This window comes from Acomys russatus, chromosome 13 (assembly GCF_903995435.1).
Source record: "Acomys russatus chromosome 13, mAcoRus1.1, whole genome shotgun sequence".
In the NCBI taxonomy this organism is placed as follows: Eukaryota; Metazoa; Chordata; class Mammalia; order Rodentia; family Muridae; genus Acomys; species Acomys russatus.
This window is the reverse complement of record NC_067149.1, coordinates 72,188,049-72,208,112: the sequence shown is the minus strand read 5'-3', so window position 1 is coordinate 72,208,112 and position 20,064 is coordinate 72,188,049. Positions and strand designations below refer to the sequence as shown.

The 20,064-nt window shown below is 36.9% G+C and overlaps 1 protein-coding gene across 1 annotated transcript in view; it reads left to right on the top strand.

The window, feature by feature from the left end:
- The first annotated feature begins 534 nt into the window (after positions 1 to 534).
- Positions 535 to 20,064, top strand: part of LOC127197763 (vomeronasal type-2 receptor 116-like) — a 46,612-nt gene continuing 27,082 nt past the window's right edge. Inside the window, exons 1-5 of the mRNA XM_051155700.1 lie at positions 535 to 743; positions 9,467 to 9,758; positions 12,876 to 13,682; positions 16,986 to 17,213; positions 18,283 to 18,406. Of these exons, the coding sequence (XP_051011657.1) occupies positions 535 to 743; positions 9,467 to 9,758; positions 12,876 to 13,682; positions 16,986 to 17,213; positions 18,283 to 18,406 (1,660 nt within the window). The remainder of the gene's footprint in view (positions 744 to 9,466; positions 9,759 to 12,875; positions 13,683 to 16,985; positions 17,214 to 18,282; positions 18,407 to 20,064) is intronic.

Here is a 20,064-nt window from a genome sequence, read left to right as displayed (position 1 = left end):
GTGGACTTCCCTGGTTGTCCTTGGTTTGAAAAAGTATGGTCTACTGATTTTGTCTGTGTGTGCCTGCCATGGGAATTTTCAGACCTTCTCCCAATTCACCTACGATGCCAAACTCTGATGCTGTTTCTTCAGCCAAAATTGTTGTCACATGAAAAGCTTCCTGCCTCAAATTTGTCCAAAACAGTCTAATAGGGTAATTGATGCCTCAGCTATGCTGTTTGTCTTCTTGGCTGAAATCATGATGCCTTTGGCTAGAGAAGAAAATAAAAAATATAGCTTCCAAACTTATTATTAAGGAGAAAACATGGACTCAGATGTAGAGAGAGCCTAAGGGAAAAAAGAGTTTCAGAACTCTCAATAGCAGTGGAGGAAGTATCAGGAAAAACTGCATGCTGATTAGTGTGACAGCTGCACACAATAACAAAGTGAGAAGCGCACATGTTCACAAACACTTGAGATCAATATATACCTGATGGACATCATTGGATATGTATCTATCAGTCTTGTGCCTGGGCAGATGCACATGTTAATAGGATGTTCTGGATTTTTATCTTTGGGCTTCTGTACATTCCCAATTTTGTGTGTGATTCAACTGACAGTCTCTGCTATGCAAACACCGATGAATATCTTTCCCGTGAAGGAGATATGCAGATTTTTGCATTTATTCCTCTTTCTGACATCCATGAAGAAAAATATACTAAATATGAATATGTGCCACACCACTTGCAGAACCTTAATGTATGGTAAGTACAATTATTTATTCTCTGAGTTGAGGATTCCTGAGACTTGAAGAACGTATGAATTAAAACCTTCTTGAGTTTTTCACAATTTCTCTTTTCAATTCTCAAATCGCATCAAACATATTTCCACGTGTACTTCTTTTCATCACTCAAGGAAAAGTGACAATTTTGAGGCCTGGAGTGCCTGGAAAGTCTTGACTATGTTACATGCAGCTGATTTCAGAGCAGGACTGTCACTATTGACATTAGGGAGCACTTTGCTTCTCTACACTTATCTTTGTGTATATCCTTTTTAATATTTCAATGTTTCTTTCTTAAATGTGTTTATTCTCAAACAGATTTTACAAATTTTTATTATTTTTTACATATATATTTATATTATTACATACACACACACACACACACACACACACACAATAAATTAGCTATAGCAAGAAGGACCATGACACAATCAGGAATTATATAAATGTTACATTCTTAGTGTTTTGGTTATTTTATTTGGCACCCATATAACTTAATTATAATACAAGGTTTACTTCCACTACTTTGAAAGTTCTATTGCAGGCTGCTTAAGATAAGTGAGTTATACATATTTAAATGTATACCTGTTTGCCATATATGTTTCCAGTGCTTTTCCTCATTTGTATGGATGTGATCACCAAGAAGATACTCTTGATGTGAGGGTGGCCACATAAGGCTTTTTTTTTTTCATAAATATGCAAGATTAAGGAATAGTGTTAAGAGAAGTCTGATTTCCTTTAACAAATAATGACAAATATTCAAGTATGTTTCTTTATAAGGAAATATATTGTGGCTATCTTGTATAGACATCCCGAATCTCAATGGACAAGTATAAAAAACATGAAATAGAGCAATTGAGCTTGTAAAGGTCTTTGAACACATGAGAAAATTGTTACAAGGACAATAGACAGAAATTTACAAGAAAAAAATATCCTTCTTAAGGTAAATTGTGCTCAGTGTGACAGTGCTGTGTAATTCCTAACACCATGGTGGGGTGTCAAGTAAAACTACAAGAATGGTAGAGGAAGAAATATGTTCATATATAAAATTCATGGGATGTTTGGTGGTCTTGACACATTTCATTGGAAACTAACATAACAAACCTGGTCACAGAACAAAAAAATTCTGTGTAGATGAAATAATTTATATCTCAGTGCAGTGATTAAAGTTAGACCCAAATTCTTAAGGATCATATCTCAAATAGGATCACAGATTTGTCTGATAAACTTAGCAGACTGAGGACTTTGGATGCTGGTTGGAGCCGCTTCTACTACATCAGAACTAATGCCTCTTGTCACTCTCTTTTTCCTCTGCTCTCTCTGTTTTCAGTAGCTCAGGCACAAATGTACATCTGTATGAGTTTTTCTTTATGTCACCCTGCAACAAGCCTATATATGAAAAGAATATACTTTCAGTTATGTGAGCCACGAGTGTCTGGCTTGTCCATGATTGGTATAGAATTGTTTCCAAAAAAGTCACCTTTTAATTTTAAAGCATTTTTTTTTAATTTATGAGGTAGTTCCACATATAAAATGTGTGCCCATTTTAACATCAGAGGGAGTATCATATAAGGCTTGTCAATACTGGATCCCTCATGGTTTTAAAATGGGTGACAGTGATGGTTACCTTTATTTTCTTTGGTACCATGCATAGAACTTTTCAGCCAGGAAAGATAAGGCATCTGGGTGAGTACCAGTTATATTTCATCCTGTTACTTAATTCAAATACCTAGTATTCTTTACAGGATCCAATCTGTTACCCTCCTAATATTTGACTTTCTTTTTTATGTTTTATTTTTATTTTATTTTTAATTTGTTCACATTACAGCTCAATTGTAGCCCCTTCCCTCATCGACTCCCAGTACTACACTCCCTCCCTCATGCTGCTCCACCTCCCCCTCTCCTAGTGCTCCGGAAGTGGAAGCCCCATCCCTTATCATGTGACCTCAGCCTGTCAAGTCTCATCTGGACTGCTTGTGTCTACTTCCTCAGTATCTGGCATGGCTGCCTGCCAGTGGGAGGTGTTCAATGAGTGGTCACCAGAGTCCATGTCAGAAGTAACCCCTACTCTACCATGGTAGAACCACAAGGAGACTCTGCTGTCTATGCACTACATCTGAGCAGAGGTTCTCAGCATGCATGGTCCTTGCTTGATGCATCACTCTCTGCAGCAGCCCCTACCACCCGCCCAAATTTGTTGGATTCTTTGGACTCCTTATGGAGCACCTGTCTACTCCAGGTCTTTCTATCTCCCAAGTCGTCCCTAAGACTCCTTCCTCTCAACTCCAAAATGTGGCTGTGAGTCTCAGCATCTTCCTTGATCCCTTGCTGGGTGGAATACTTCAGAGGATCTCTATGGTAGGCTCCTGTCCTGTTCTATCTCTTCAAATGCTTCCAGTGTCTAGTCTCTGTGCCCTTCTGAGTGAGAATTAAGCATTCTCCCTAGGGACCTCTTGTTATTTAGATTATTCATGTCTGTGGATTATAGGATAGTTATCCTGTATTATATAGCTAATATCTGATTATAAGTGGGTATATACTATTTGTGTCTTTCAGGGTTTGGATACCTCACTCAGGATGATCATTTCTATTCCATCCAATTCCTTAAAATTTCAAGAGGTCCTTGTTGTTAGTATCTGAGTAGCATTCCATTGTGTAAATGTGCCACAGTTTCTTTATCCATTTTTCAGTTGAGGGACATCAAGGTTGTTTCCACATCAGGCTGTTATTAATAAAACTGCTATGAAAATAGTTGAGAAAATGTCCTTCTTGTATGGTGGGGCATCTTTCAGGTAAATGCCCAGGTGTGGTATGGCTGTGTCTTGAGGTAGCATTATTTCCAAATTTCTGAGAAAGCACCAGATTGTTTTTCATAGTGGTTGTACAAATGTTCACTCCCACCAGGTATGGAGGAGTGTTACATTTTGTCCACATCCTGGATGTGTTTTTTGATGAATTTTTTATATTAGCCATCATAATAGGTATAAAATGGAATCTCTGAGTCATTTTGATTTGCATTTCCATGACAAGTATCAACATTCAGCATTTCTTTAAGTGTATCTTGGCCATTTGGCATTACTCTGTTGAGAATTCTATGTTTAACTCTGACCCCTTGGTTTGGTGGTGTTTAATTTCTTGAGTTCTTTATATATTTTGGATATTAGCCCTTTGTCAGATGTAGGGTTGGTGAAGATCTTTCCCCAGTCAAAGGCTTTCATTGTGTTCTGCTGACACTGTCCTTTGTCTTATAGAAGCTTTTCAGTTTCAAGAGGTCTCATTTATTAATTGTTGTTCTTAGACCCTGAGTCGTTGATGTTTTGTTCAAGAAGTTTTCTCCTGTGCCAATGAGTTTAAAACTCTTCCCCACATTTTCTTCTAACAGATTTGGTGTATCTGGTTTTATATTGTGGTCTTTAATCCACTTGGACATTAGTTTTCCCTGGGTGATAAATATGGATCTATTTGACTTTTTCTATAGGTAAGCAGCTAGATCAGCACCATTTGTTGAAGAGGGTATCTTTTTTTTTTTCATTGTATGTTTTTGGCTTCTTTTTGAAAATCAAGTGTACATAGGTGTGATTGTTTAATTCTGAGACTTCTATTTGATTCCACTTATCAATCATTCTATGTCTAAACAAGTATACCATGCTGATATTTTTATTACTACTGCTATGTAATACAACATAAGACCACAGACGGAGATACTTCCAGAAGATCTTTTATTGTACAAGATTGTTTAAGTTATTCTGGTTTGTTTTTTTCATACAAAGTTGAGAATTAATTTTTTAATGTCTATAAAAATGTATTTTGATAAGGTTTGCATTGAGTCTGTAGATTGCTTTTGGCAAGATGGCCATTTTTATTTTGTTGTTCCTAGCAGTCCAGAAGTGTGAGAAGTTTTTCCATCTTCTGTTATCTTCTTCAAATTCTTTCTTCAGAGACCTGAAGGTTTTTTTCAAACAAGTCTTTAAATTGCTTGTTTAGAGTTACACCAAGATATTTTATGCTATTTGTGGCAATTGTGAAGGATGTACTTTCCCTAATTTCTTTCTCATTCCTTTTGTTATTTTTCTACAGGAGAGCTACTCATTTTTTTGTTAATAATCTTATTTCCAGACACTTTGCTGAAGGTGTTTTTCAGATGTAGGAAATCTGTAGTAGAATTTTAGGGATCATTTATGTATCTTATCATGTCATCTGTGAAGAGCTACACTTTGACCTCTTCTTTTCCATTATGGATCATCTTGATCTCCTTTTGTTATCTTATTGCTCTATCTAGAACTTCAACTACTATATTGACAAGATATGGAGGGAGTGGGAATTCTTGCCTAATTTCTGATTTTACTGGAACTTCTTTGCATTTCTCTCCATGTAATTTGATGTTGTCTATCTGCTTGCAGTGTACAGCCTTTATTATGTTTAGGTATGTGCCTTGATCTCTCTGAAACATGAATGAGTGTTGTATTTTGTAAAATGCTTTCTTATTATATAAAGGGATGATCATATGTTTTTTCTTTCCATTTGTTTACGTGGAGGATTACATTGATGGACTTCTGTATATTGAATAATCCCAGCATGCCTGATATGAAGATTAATTGGTCATGGTGAATGTTATTTTTAATGTGTTCTTGGATTAAGTTTGTGAATATTTTATTAAATATACTTGCATTAACTTTCATAACAGAAATTGGTCTGGTATTCTTTTTCTTTGTTGGGCCCTTGTATAGTTCAGGTATCAAGTTGACTGTGGCATCATACAATGAGTTTGGTACTATTCCTTCCATTTCTATTTTTTGAAATAGTTTGAAGAGAATTTGTATTTGCTCTTCTTTGCAGGTATGGTAGAATTCTGTGCTGAAGCCATCTGACTCTGGGAGTTTTATGGATTGGAGGCATTGGATGATTGCTTCTATTTCAACAGGAGATACAGGACTATTTACTTTGTTCACATGATCTTGATTCAACTTCAGGAAGTGGACTCTATCAAGATTGTCCCTTTCATTTAGGTTTTCAAATTTTGTGTCATGGAGGCTTTTGAAGTACGACTAAATGATTCTTTGGATTTTCATGGTGTCTGTTGTTATATCTCTCTTTTCATTTCTGATTTTATTGATTTGGACAGTCTCTCTCTGCCTTTTGGTTAGTTGCTCTAAGAGTTTGTTTATCTTGTTGATTTTCTCAAAGAACCAGCTCTTGGTTCCATTAATTCTCTGAATTGTTCACTTTGTTTCTAATTTTAGATGTCTGCCCTGAATTTGATTTTTTTCCAGCTTTCTATTCCTCTTGGGTATTTATGCTTCTTTTTCTAGGTCTTCCAAATGTGCCAATGTGCCATTAAGTTGCTTGTATGAGACATTTCTCTTTATAAAGGCAATTAGTGCTATTGACTCTCCTATTAACGCCGCTTTCTTTGTGTCCCCATAAGGTGTGTATGTTATATACTCATTTTCATGGAATTTTGGGAAGTCCCTAATTTCTTGCTTTATTTCTTCCCTGACCCAGTTGTCATTGACTGAAAAGTTGTTCAGTTTCCATGTATGTGTAGGCTTTTTTTTTTGGTTATTTCTGTTGTTATTGTGGTCCAGCTTTAGGCTATGGTGGCCCGATAGGATCCAAGGTCTAATTTAAATCTTCTTGTATATGTTGAGGCTTCTTTTATGTCCTACCATATGCTCAATATTGGAGAAGGGTCTGTGAAGTACTGAGAAGAAGTTATAACCTTTTGTGTTTGTGTAAAAAGTTCTGTAGATATCTGTTAGGTCCATTTAATTTATGACATCTATTAATGTCATTATTTCTTAGTTTATCTTCTGTTTTGTTGACCTATCCTTTGTTGAGAGGTGGTGGTTGAGGTCTCCTATTATTAATGTGTGGATATCAATGTGTGGTTTAAACTTACTTTTCTTTAACAAATGCGTGTGTGCTTGTATTTGGGGCATAGATGTTCAGAATTGTGATGTCATTGAGGATGCGTTATCCTTAGATGAGTATGTCCATCCTCATCTCTTTTGATTAAGTTTGGTTAAAAGTCTATTTTATTAGCTATCAAATTGGTTCCTCTAGCTTGCTTTTGTCAGTTGGCTTAGAAGACATTCTTCCAGCCCATGACTCTCAGGTAATGTCTTTCTTTGTTGCTGAGGTGTTTTTCTTTTATGAACCAAAATGTTGGTTCCTCTTTATGCATCCGTTCTGTTATTCTCTGTCTTTATTGGAGAGTAGAGGCCAGAGTGTTGATAAAGATTAATGACCAGTGACTGCTAGGTGCTTTTATTTTGATATTGGCTGTGGCACTGTGTATACGTGCTTATCCAATTTCTGTTTGCTAAAGTGAAGTTATCTGTGTCCAATGTTTTCCCAGTTATAGTTAACCTACTTGCTGGAGTTTCCCTCATAGTGTCTCCTGTAGGGCTGAGTTTGTGGATATGTACTGTTTAAATTTGTTTTTCTTGTGGAATATCTTGTTTTATCCATCTATGGTTATTGAAAATTTGCTTCATATACTAGTCCGGACTCTCATATGTGTTCTCTTAGAGTCTGTAAGACATCTGGCCAGGCCCTTCTGATTTTACTGTCTCTACTGAAAAATATTTAACCTTCTTAATGTGACACAGAATGTTTACTCTAATTATATACAATTAACCAAGATTACAGACTCCCAGTCTGGTTAATTTTGGTACCTTGTATTTTTACTTTGAGAGTTATTATAATAGATTTTAATTAAAATATTTTAAATTTCTGGTTTTCATTTCATCTTGGTGAATACAATTGAATCCTTTTGGTTTTTTGTTTGTTTTGAGACAATGTTTCTTTGCGTAGCATTGGATATCCTATGCTCACTTTGTAGACTAGGCTAGCCTTAAACTCACAGTGAACCACCTGCCTCTACATCCTGAGAGCTGGGATTTAAGGCATGTGACACCATGCCTGGCTCCAATTGAATCCTTAATTATTAATTTTTAATTATGATATATACTAAGTATTTTGTTGCATTTCATGTTGTGTGAAACTTCCAGAGAAATCCATTAATTTCAAAAGAAACATACCTCATTACATGCAATTTGTAAATCTCAGCAGCATTCCTGAAAAGGACTATAGAGAAGGGAATAAAACATATAATTTTTTTTGAGCCAGCATGTGTGTCAGATATGTAGCAGACAGGTAACAATCAAAAGGGGAAAATGGTTGAAAAAGAAGTAGGGAAACACGAGAATCAGAGATGCAAACATTTGTTGTAGCAAGCAAGCAACCAAACAAAGGAACACGCACTCAAAACTAGAACAATGCAAAAGCCAAAAGAAATTAAAACAAACATATGTGATTAAAAGGACAGAATTTTGCAGAAAAAAAATTGTATCTAGAGATTCTCTGTCGCTTTTCTTTTCAAGTATGTTTAATGAGGGTTTAACATCTTATTCTATATATCATTCCAAAATATAAATATAACATTGCTTTTCTATGAAACCCTACAATATTTTAATATTGAGTATTTCTATATCCAACTGAAGAACAATGTACTAAATATAACCTTAAAGACATTATTTTGTGAACAGAACATTTTGACAATAAAATGAATTGCCATTCCTTTGTGTGTGGGTTTTTGAAATCATAAAATGTGTAAGATTTTTTCCTCACCATGTTATTTTTAAGCAGATTAAAACTTCAGTAATAACATAAAATGCTCTAGGTGCATGTGTGAGGACCTGGATTTACATCTCCCAGAGAGAGCATGCATGTACTCTTGTAATCTAATTGTATAGAGAAGAGAGAGACAGGGAGAGTTTGCTGGCCAGAGTGCCAGGCTTATGCACTGAAAACAATAAAGAAAATGTGGTGTCAGTTGATGTGCTATTCTCTCTTTTTCACAGTACTGAAGAAGGGGATGTAGAAATAATCTTAGTAATTTCAAGTCCAGATTGGTTACAGAGTGTTGACTACATGGTCAAACTCTGTCTAAATCAATTAAATGAGCCAGTCAGTTGATATTTATTTCAACTGGTCAAGAGACACTTTGTAAAATAGTGTGGACAGCTTGGATTGACACTAACTGTCCTTCTCTATCTTTCACTCTTAGTTATTGATGTTCATGAACTTGTTTATGTAAAGATTAACAGAATCAATTCACACAGCTCACATATATACGCAAAGAAAAATAAATTTGGATGAGGTTCACATGAATTAATTAAACCAAAGAAGAATCAGAGGCAGGAATATCTCCATGAATTCAAGACCAGAACTCTCTACATATTATATTCTAGGACACACTATGAAAAATAATTCATAGAGATGACAACTATAGATATATATCCTTTGATTAACTTTGTGCTATTTTTAATTGGAGATTGTCACAGAAAACAAGGTGATTGGATGAAGATAAATTGTAGAGGCTGAAGGTCCTAGATCCAGACATCAAAGTTCTGATGTTTTGTCAGACTCTAATTTCTTATTCATGGAGAGATTTTTGCCCATAAAAGACAAAGAAAGCAATTTAATAATAAATTATTGTACCAGAGCTCATAATTAATGAGTGCTAATACTGTAGAATTTTACTTAATTTACATGTCCTTCTAATTCTAGACATTCATGAAAAGATATTGAAAACTGGATTTTATAAAAATATTAGCATTTTAATGAGAAAAGCCGTTGCTTAAGTAGGAAGGTTCTGTGGTCTATGTCTTTATACTGTGTAATTTTATGGAATTTGTGCAGGTATAATTTTAAGAACTACCAGGTGTTTCTGGCCCTGATATTTGCCATTGAGGAGGTCAACAGGAACCCCTATCTTCTACCCAACACAACTCTGGGCTTTGATCTTTATTCTACTTTACATTCTGAAAAGGATAGTTTTGATTTTATCATGTTCTGGTTAACACGGCTCATCAATCCCGTGGTTAATTACAACTGTGGAGAGAAGAAAACATCACTTGCTGCATTCACAGGAACACCAATGTCAACATCTTCCCATATTGTTACACTGCTACAACTCTACAACATACCTCAGGTGGGTGAGATGCCAATGTCTGTCTTTGCTCTGGCAAGTCAAGGGTTGGATTTCTGGTACTGGATGCAGACTCTCCATTGACTTTATCTCAGGCAACTAATCAAGATTTAAAGAAGAAGGATGGGAGGGAGCCCGGAGTTCCTTCTCTAGGGACTGGCTGTACTGCAGCTAAGGAGGAGAACTCAAACTGACCACAAGTTTCCTTCATCCGGGCCTGTAAATGCAGATTCTAGAAAAAAAACTGAGAGGGTCATTAAAGGAGGCGCTTTGCTCTATAGATAGGCTCTTTTGTGGAGATCTCTGGAAAGCTCAAGTATGCCTGTTTGTACGTGAGGGCTGTTGGGGAACCCTGAGTCTATCCACTTACTTCTGAATTCACACCAAAATAATAAGAAAGAAACAGAAAATAGACAACACACACACACACACACACACACACACACATTCAAGAGAAAATGTGGATGAAGTTAAATATCTTAATTTGAATTCCACTTATTGTTGGTCACCATATTTATACTTCTGAGAAAAGGAATTGCCTCATAGTAAAAAGAGGCAATTAATTTAGCATATAAATGCTAAAATACAACAGTTTTCATATCTTAAAATTAAAATTTTTTTCTCTATGTGTCCATTGCATGAGCTCATAGTGAGTTGAGAATAACAAAGTTTGAAAAGGAATAAAGCTTAAGAGTGTCTAAGTTACAAGAATATATGTCTTTTCCATTAAGACCGACCTGGTTACACAATCTCTAGTTATCTCTTAGTTTATAGTAAATTCAGGACAATAATTTTATCTTTATTTCATCCGACAAAGAAAGTAAATTTAAAATGACAGCATATAATACCAAAAGGTGACAGGTTATAAGGAGTATAACAGAACAGTTTGTACATTCAGACATTAGGGTTTATACTTAATTTAGACATGTTCAGTTAGCTCCATCATATTTTGAATTCATAGGAGTTTAAACCAACTTGCCCATATTTATGGTGTGTACCAAGCTACATGGTGCCATCTGGAGTGAAAGCTTATCTGAGGTCACAATTCTGCTTCAAGGCTGTTCCCTAGTGAGGCATCTAGAGGTCTTCAAAGGTATTTAATGATGCTACTGTTTTGGAATATCTAAAACAATTTAACTTTTAAAATTGTTTGATTCAATTCAGGAATTCCATTATCTGGAATTAGTTCATCTGAACAGCAGTGCATCTTTCAGTAAGATAATGTACTCAGTTTGGTCAAACATAGTTTGTCAATACCCAGGAAGGTAAGATGCAGCAATGCACAACTGACAGAATTGTCAGACATTGGAAGCAATTCTGGGGTGCATCAAGGTACAGACTTGCAGAATACCAGATCGGTTCCAGAGAGTTCTCATGCCTACTGAAGGTCACCAAACGGCTCTTGGCATCACATTTCTGGGATTTCTGGGGGGCATCATGGTACTGACCTTGCAAATTGATAGATCCTTTCCAGAAAGCTCATATGCTTTTTTAACTCATTTAACAGAATAGCTCAGAGGCTGAAAGCAATTCTTTGGGTGCATCATGGTACAGACCTTGTAAAATACCTGGTCACCTCTTAGAAATCTCACATGCCTAACTATCTCCTTTAAGAGAATTGCTTTTGCAAATAACATGTGGGACTAGGAGGCAAGGATCCTATGTTGACATTATAGATGTCTAAAAATGTAAAATAGGTACACTTGAGTTAATCACGTTGTTGCAGGCTCTTTGCTTACAATGTGAACCCCAAGATTGTGTACTGGAAAACTTGCTCTTAGTGTAGTGTGGCTCACCCCTCTCACACATTCTTTAATCCAAGAGTTTTCTGGAAACAAGATTAAATAATGTCAACAACAAGTCAGGAGGCAGAGATAGCGACCAGTTGGCAGGAAGTGAACATAGGAAAAAAAGCATAGAGAATGGATCAGGATAAAATATGCTCAACTCTTCCAAGGAAAAGACAACACGGGGAATCAGGGCACAGAGAGATGGAGAAACAGTTTTCCCTGGATATTTTACAGAGACAGGTTGAGGAGGGGACAAGATAGACACAGGTGAAGATAAAAGGAGCCAGAGAATAAGCATGAAGACTACAACAGATTGCTAGAGTCAGTTTAAGGCCAAGCAGAGCAATTCAGTCAGAGGACAAGAGAGAAGCTAGATTGAATCAGTCATCAAGGAAAGGACTTTGAGCCAGAACACCTGAAAAAAATTCAGAAAGAGACAGAAAGAATTCAGAATGAACAAGAAAAGTGAGCTTATTCAGCAGGAAGACTCAGAGTTTGAAATCATTCTAGGCCTAATTAAGATAGTATGAAGTCTAGAGGTTTTAAGGACTAGGCCTAGAGGCCTACAATTACTTCAGGTGAACAACAAAATAATTGATATCAGGTACAAACGAAAGTATAAGGGTGTCGGGTCCCAGCCCGCGGGAAAAATTGAATCAGGGTTCACCTGAAGGAGGGAGTGGGGATTGAAAGTAGGGTACAGAGATGCGAGAAATAATGAATCAAGTCAAGACATTTCTGATCAAGATTCACTTTATTGCCAACTAGCAGGAACATATATAGGGCAAGGTCAATAGGATCTATTCTTATCTCACTCACTCTAGGCCCTGGGCAAGAATGCAATAGCCTAAATCACTCCCTGTAGAACTTCCTAGTTCTCTGAGTAGTTCCTTGTAAGAACTTCCTAGATCCTCTGGGTGGTTCCACATTGAGACTTCTCTACTTCTTTCAAAGCTAAATAGTCCAAGGATAGCCTAGAACAGAAGACCTTGTGGTGAGGTAAAGGTCAGCAACTCGAAGGTCACAGCATACAGCCTAAGCCCAAGATTTCTGACATGGCAGATTTTGGCATGGGTCCCCACATAAGGGTAATTGATATATCCACATTTCCAGTATTTGAGGCTGAAAGGAAGGACAGGTGGATGAGACCTGCTAGATTATTACTGGAGACTTGTCTGCAATTTTTGTGGATAACTTTATAATGGGTTTGTATTAAAAAAAAGTAACAATCCCATTCTCATCATGACTGTTTCCATCTGTTGATTCAAGACTAAGCTTGTGTTTGATGCCAGTGTTCTTTCTCTGGTTTCCCATTGTGTTTTCTCTTCAGCTCACTTTTGGGCCTTTCGATTCTACCTTGAATGACCAAGGTCAGTTTCCTTCTCTTTATCAGATGGCTCCCAAGGACACACATCTCTCACTTGCCATAGTCTCTTTGCTGCTTCATTTCAGCTGGTCCTGGGTTGGTCTGATCCTTCAAGATGACCACAAAGGAACTCAGTTTCTGTCAGAATTGAGAGAAAATATGCACAACAGTAGCATCTGTATTGAATTTGTGAATATTATCCCTGCTACTTCATATATAGACTCCAATAACTTGGGGGAAAATCTGGAGATCATTCTGAAATCATCAGCAAATGTGATAGTTATTTATGGGAACATTGTTTCTTCACAAGGTTTAATGTTTCACATTGCAAAACTCTTAGTGACATGGAAAGTCTGGGTCTTGAACTTTCCATGGGATGTTGACAACCATTATGATTATTTCATGGTAGGCTCACTTCATGGAAGTCTCGTATTTTCACACCACCATGAAGAGATGGTTGGATTTACCAATTTTCTTCACACACTTACTCCCTACAAATACCCAGAAGACACTTTTCTTCCTAAGTTTTGGGCTTTATTCTTCAACTGCTCATTTTATGGGTTTCGTTGTCAAATTTTGGAGAGCTGCCAACCAAATGCTTCTTTGGATTTACTGCCCAGACATATTTTTGACACATCCATGAGTGAAGAGAGTTATAATATATACAGTGCTGTGTATGCTGTGGCATACAGTCTTCATGAGATGAGTCTTCAACAAATACAGATACAGCAATATGCTAGTGCAGAAGAAATGGTATTCTTCCACTGGCAGGTAATACCCCTTCCTGTGTGTTGTAATATCAGCACTGTGACTTTTTTTTATTAATTTCTAGGGCATTCCAATTGGGCAGCATAAGTTTTAGATGATAAACATACTTTATTCCCTGTCTGGAGGTGAATGCAAAACCATGTGTAAGTGTCCTTTATAAAATGCATGACATGAATAGGGAAAAATCAACATTAAATCAACATTAAATTCATATAACATCTTGCCTCACAGTTCTCTTCATAATTGCTTTATTGTGAAAAGCTGAGATTGTTCATATGTTTACAGATACCTTGGCCATACAGTTAGGCTCTTCTCTTACTAGCTCATAACTTAAAATAATCTATTTATACTAATCTACATTCTGCCACATGGCTGGTTACCTCTGTTCTGGTACCATACATCTCAGCTCCACACATCTTCACCAAAAAATCCCTCACACCAGGATATCTCAGAATACTTTCTGTCTGACAATGTCCCACCTTCTATTCTATACTTTCCTATAGTCCATAGGTTTTTAATCTACAGGTGTTGCACCCATGCAATACACAAGATCTTCTCTCTTCATGCCCTCTTTAAGTCCAATAAAAGTCTGTTTTTCTTCTAATAATCAACTATATACAATAAAAACAACTATGGAACAATCAGGTAAGATTTCCATTCACAGGGTCAAGTCCATACGTACTTGGAGAAAGCGCTCTACTATGTTCTCTCTTGATGAGTTTACATCTAAATCAGTTTTTATTATAGCTTTCATTTAACAGCCCAAAAATTTTGACCTAAAAATTTCTTTTTATTACCTAAATAATTTAAGCTTAATTTTAAGCCCGTAACTGTCAAGTCTTCAACCCCATCAAGGCCTGAGAACAAAATATTACCTTAGTATGTAAGAAGTATAAGGAAGCAGTTTACAAAATAGAGAACTGTCAGACAGCTGACTGCCTTGGTAGTCACCCAGAATTTATGTATAATGTTGAAATGTCATCTTCAGTCTTCTTGCTCAGAATATCTGACAGACATATTTGTGAAGCTGGAATTAGGAAGGACTTGCTTACCCTGTCTTGACAGTGCTTAGCAGTTGATTTTGCCTGTGTCCAGGTTCTGCCCATTGTCTGCTGATTGAGGAAAGACATTTCTTTGCTCAGGTGCAATTGGTCATTTTTAAAGCAAACTTCTCATGGAAATTCTTCAATGTTCATCATCTTCTTTCATGTTAAAATGTGTGCTGCTAGCACCTGACATGTCTCATCAGAAAAGCCTTAAAATAATAAAACATTTTAAAACACAATTTATGGCTGATCTCTGAGGCCTTGAAGACCACCTATATATTTGTACACATTTATATAATGCTTACTAATTATCTATCTTTCTATAGTATATGTAAAAAGACAAATGTTGATTTTTTTCTAGCTATTTACTATGTGTTTAAACTAGGATATATATTTATGTGATAAGCCAGACTGCTTTCTCACATGACCATGAATTTCATTGACTATTAACTTGTATTACCTAGTTATCCTAAACAGTTTGTAATAGCAGCTTTTAAACTACTTGGAAGTAAACCTCCTCTTTATGAATGAATTGTATAGGTCCAATATGTTATACAAGAATTGAAGCAGATGTACATATGTCTATCAAAATAACTTTAAATTTTTATCAGTATACAATAATCTATACCACAGTATCAAAAGGAACCTTAATTCTGTATCAAGGTACAAAAAGCCATACTATTATAAGCAAAAATAACATTACTTTTATATAAATGTACACACTATTACTGCAGTGTTAGGTTATTGGTTTATAAAATGATTTTTGGTTTAAGAGCAGATTCAATAATCTACCCGTTTTCCCTTTAATCCTATATTATTCCTAAATTTCACCTACCCCCCTTGTCTATTTCTTCTGTATATCTTTCCCAATATTTAAGAAAAAAAGGACAGAGAAAGAAAAGGAAAGAGAAATCCATGAGTCTGTTTCCCTATGAGTCTTTTCCCTAATCAAGACCATTAACAACTTGTAACCAAGCCCTTTTAATGATAAGCAACCATAGCATTAACACACGAGTTTAAATGTTTAGTTTTTTTGTTTTGTTTTTGTTTTTCTTTAAGCTGGTTAACTGAGTCTGGATTTTTGGGGTGTCTTTCTGTGTATGCACTTGGCTCCTGCTTCCTGTGCTGTGTTGTGCTGTGCTGTGCTGTGCTGTGCTTGGTCATGCACAGCTGGCCTTCTCTGTCACAGAGTTCAAGCATTAAAGGGCTAAGCCTTCTGCCATGACCTACTAGATAGGAAGGGGTGGTCCTGCAATGTTGTCAGCTGTTTGTTGGCTTCTCAGTGGTATCCCTGCTGCTGCACTGGCTGCTCCACATAATGTGGACTCTGCAGGGAGTGACTGGACTTTCTAGAGAGACTGCTGCACAGCTCTGACTACCTCCCACTGAGTCATTTGTTCACAGGTGCTTTTCTCTCAGGTGGCAGCTGTTTTTTTTATATTTAGATATTTTGTTTATTTTTGAAATTATAATATAATTACAAAAATTTTTGTAAACTTTTTGTAAATTTGTATAATATAATTACAAAAAATTTTGTAAATGCAGGTATCATGCCTCTGTCCTCACATCTTCACTAATGAATTTTTCACACCTGTATATCCCAGAATCCTTTCTGGCTACCAGATGTCCATTTCGATTCTACCCTTTCCTATAGGCCATATGTGTTTTTAGTGACAGGTGTTGAATTGTACTAAACATAAGATATTCTTTCTACATTTAGGACTTTTATTTTTTTTAAAAACCCAGAAATAATTTTCTCAGGAAAAGACATAACATGTCATAATGCAGAATATCCTCAAGAATGCAACATGCAGAGGCTAAAACTTGAAGAACACAGAACAACAGTGATCGCAGCATTGGGCTCTGCTTTGTGAAAACAGTGACTGATTAATTAAATAAACAGAATGGGCTAATTGGCCAGGAAGCTATAATATAAATGCAGGTGTTTTGGAAGTGGCACTGGAGGGGGAAGGGAAGGAGAATGGGTAGAGAGGTAGGGAAGAAGGGTGACCTGGAAACAAACTAACTGGTGTATAAAGTGAATCTCTGAGAGGGGGAAAGCCCTGCCCCTATGTAGAGGGATGGCCCTGCCAGCCACACCCTGCAGCAGGACCTAACAATGACAAACAGCTGTGCTGGCTTCATGGCATTCACCATTTCCAGTGGATATGGTTGTGCCAACTGAGATTCTTTATATGACTTAAGAAAATGTTTTCAGTTCTCAGATGGACTTCAACATATGTCCCTGCATCTCTTCTAGCTCCTCCATTTCCTAAAGAACACCCTACGGAAAGATCACGTGAGAGGTCACATCCTAATGGATGGGAGAAGAAACTTAGATTCAGGGTATGACATTTTCAATATTTGGAATTTTCCAAAGGGCATGAGATTAAAGGTCAAAGTAGGAACCTTCTCTCCAAACACTCCTCAGGGTCAGCAGTTCTCTTTATCTGAGCAGATGATTCAATGGCCAACACAATTTACAAAGGTGGGTTGTGACATATCTCACTGCTTTGACCTTTCACAGAAGTAAAAATAATTCTCAGGAAAATAATACTTGCACATTTATTTCATAAAAACCAATATACAACTATCAATATGAAACTACTCATAGGATATCAAACATAGACTAATTTCGCATTCCCTGACTCTGATCAATGGAAAAGTTTTTCCTAAATTTTATTCATGCTTACTCTGTTCTTATGAATAGAGTATCTGTTAGATTTCTGTTACTGTCTCAAACAATGATAAGAGGGTTATATTTGTCAGCAAGATGAGTATATTTCAGAGAAGGGCAAAATGGCATTTTTGTTTTGTCAGCTTTTAAAAGGTAGGATAGCATGACAAGTGTGTGTGTGTGTGTGTGTGTGTGTGTGTGTGTGTGTGTGTGTGTGTATTATACTTGCTTTGCTACATCAGATAAATAGTAACAAAAACAAGTAAAGGATACAGGCTTGATTTAGATGACACTGTTACCATGTATTTATATGTTAGTGCACGAAGAATGTTTTAGGAGTCAGAGGAGGTGATTATATCACAGTCAGAGACCAAAGAATATGGCTGCTCCCTTCTATCTCCTTTTCATTCTGTCGGTCACAGTAACCAATGAAATACTGATGCCCATTTTGTGATGCCTCTTTCTATCTCAAGTAAATATCTCATAAAACTCCTCACAGATGCATAAGATATGTTTCCATGATGAACCCAAACAATGCAAAGATGTCAATCAACATTGCCAACCATATAGAATATAAAAGTCCCCACTAATAGCCAGTAAGTACAGAGACAGGTTCACCAAAATCACACTTTGACCTTCTAGAACACTACTTTAATGACTTACTCTTAACAACAGCTTTGTGGTATTGGACCAAGATTTAAGCATGTGTCTTATACAGACTCAGAGCTGCTGCCAAAAAAAATAATACCAAAACACATTACTTTCATTTGCCGGTGTAAGCTTTTGCAAATTTACTGTTGATGATACTCAGAAATTCTCCATTTACTCTAAATTTTCACAAAAGTCCAAAGCATTTTCTAATAGCTGTTATTTCTCTCAGATCCCTCAGTCTGTGTGCAGGGAGAGCTGTAGGCCTGGATTCAGGAAAGCTGCCCAGGAAGGCAAGGCTGCCTGCTGCTTTGATTGCACTCCTTGTGCAGACAACGAGATTTCCAACAAGACAGGTAAAATCTTGTTTACAGAGAACTCTCAGACTTGATCACGGTAGTCTGCAATACGTAAGCCAAAGGAGAGGGACTGGAGAGAAGTAAGAGATAAACTTTTGTTCCTTGACTATAAAATTTGAGCATTGCTGTTACTTTTCCTTCCTTTGAAGAGACACAGCCTAGACACTGAAATCATCTTGACTTACATTGTTGTTCCATTGCAGACACTGTTCCCTCAGGAAACCTATTTTGCACTAAAACTAGCAGTCTGCTTTATTTCACCAAGAACACAGTGTTTATCACAACATTTCTTTATGTTTTCACACATGCTCAGTCACATGTAGTATCCTTTATGGCTTGGATTTCTGACATTCTCTTTCTGATCATTCCATGTACAGGTTTGTATTTTTTACACAGTAGGTGACTGAAGAGTTGTATTTATTTCACTATTACATATAATTTATTTCATCATGACTAAGTTTCATTTGTTTAACTGAGGATAGATTACCTGTAATATGTTCTTTTGTAATCTGTCTCCCTTTTATTAAACATAGACTTTTCTCTCATACAACATAATCTGCATATATTTTCCTCTCCATACTCTTCTCCCAGTTCCTTCCTATCTCGTTTTTAATCAGACAGGCAGTCCTTATCTGTCTCTCAGAAAATAACAGGCTTTTAAAAATTTATTATACTTTATTCAGATTGCATCCTGATTGTTATCCTCTCTCTTTCATCTTCCCATTCCCACCCTCCCTCCCTCTTCTGCCCTCTTCCCTCCCATAGACTTCTGACAGAAGGTGACATCCTTCCCCACAACATGACCATAGCCTATCAGGTCTCGTCCAGATAGCCTGCTTCCCCTTCCTCTGTGTGCCTGCGGTGCCTCCTCAGCTAAAGGAAGCGATCAAATCAGGGGCACTGGAGTTCATCGCAGAGGCAATACTTGCTCTCCCCACAACCATGAAGAATGAGCTGTGCATTGGCTATATCTGAACAGGGGGTCTAAGTTCACTGTAATGCATTGTCTTTGGTTGGTGCCTCAGTTTGTACAAGCTCCCTGGTCCAGGTCGGCCAGCCTTGATGGTTTCCTTGTGGGGTTCCTGAACCCTTTTGGTCCTTTCATCCACCCACTCTTCCATACCACCCAGAGTCCAGAAGTGAGTCCCAGCATCTGTCCTGATCCCTCCTCTGGATGGACTTTCTCAGAGGACTTCTATGTTGGGAAAATTACCACCTAGACTGAGTATATAGAAATATAATATAACATAACAAAATAAAATGTAATAAGTTCAAAACAAAACCATCATATTGAAGTTGTAGAAGAGAAGACAACAGAAAAATAAAATCCCGAGTGCACAAGAATCAGAGACTCATTGTGTACACATTCAGGAGTCCCATAAAGTACTAAACAGGAAGATATAGTGTATATGCAGGGGACCTAGTCCAGGCCTGTGTTGGCCTTGTGATTCCTGCTTTAGTCTCTGTGTGTTCACAAGAGTTGCTTAGTTGTTTTTAGACACTCGTGCTCTTCTGGTGTCCTCTGTTTCCCCTATTTCCTCTACTCCTTCTGCTTCATCGTTTTTAGGTCCAATAGTCCTGACAGAAGTGGATAGAGACCTCTCACTTTAGTTGTGTATTTGACAGTCTGTCTGTCTGTCTGTCTGTATCTCTCT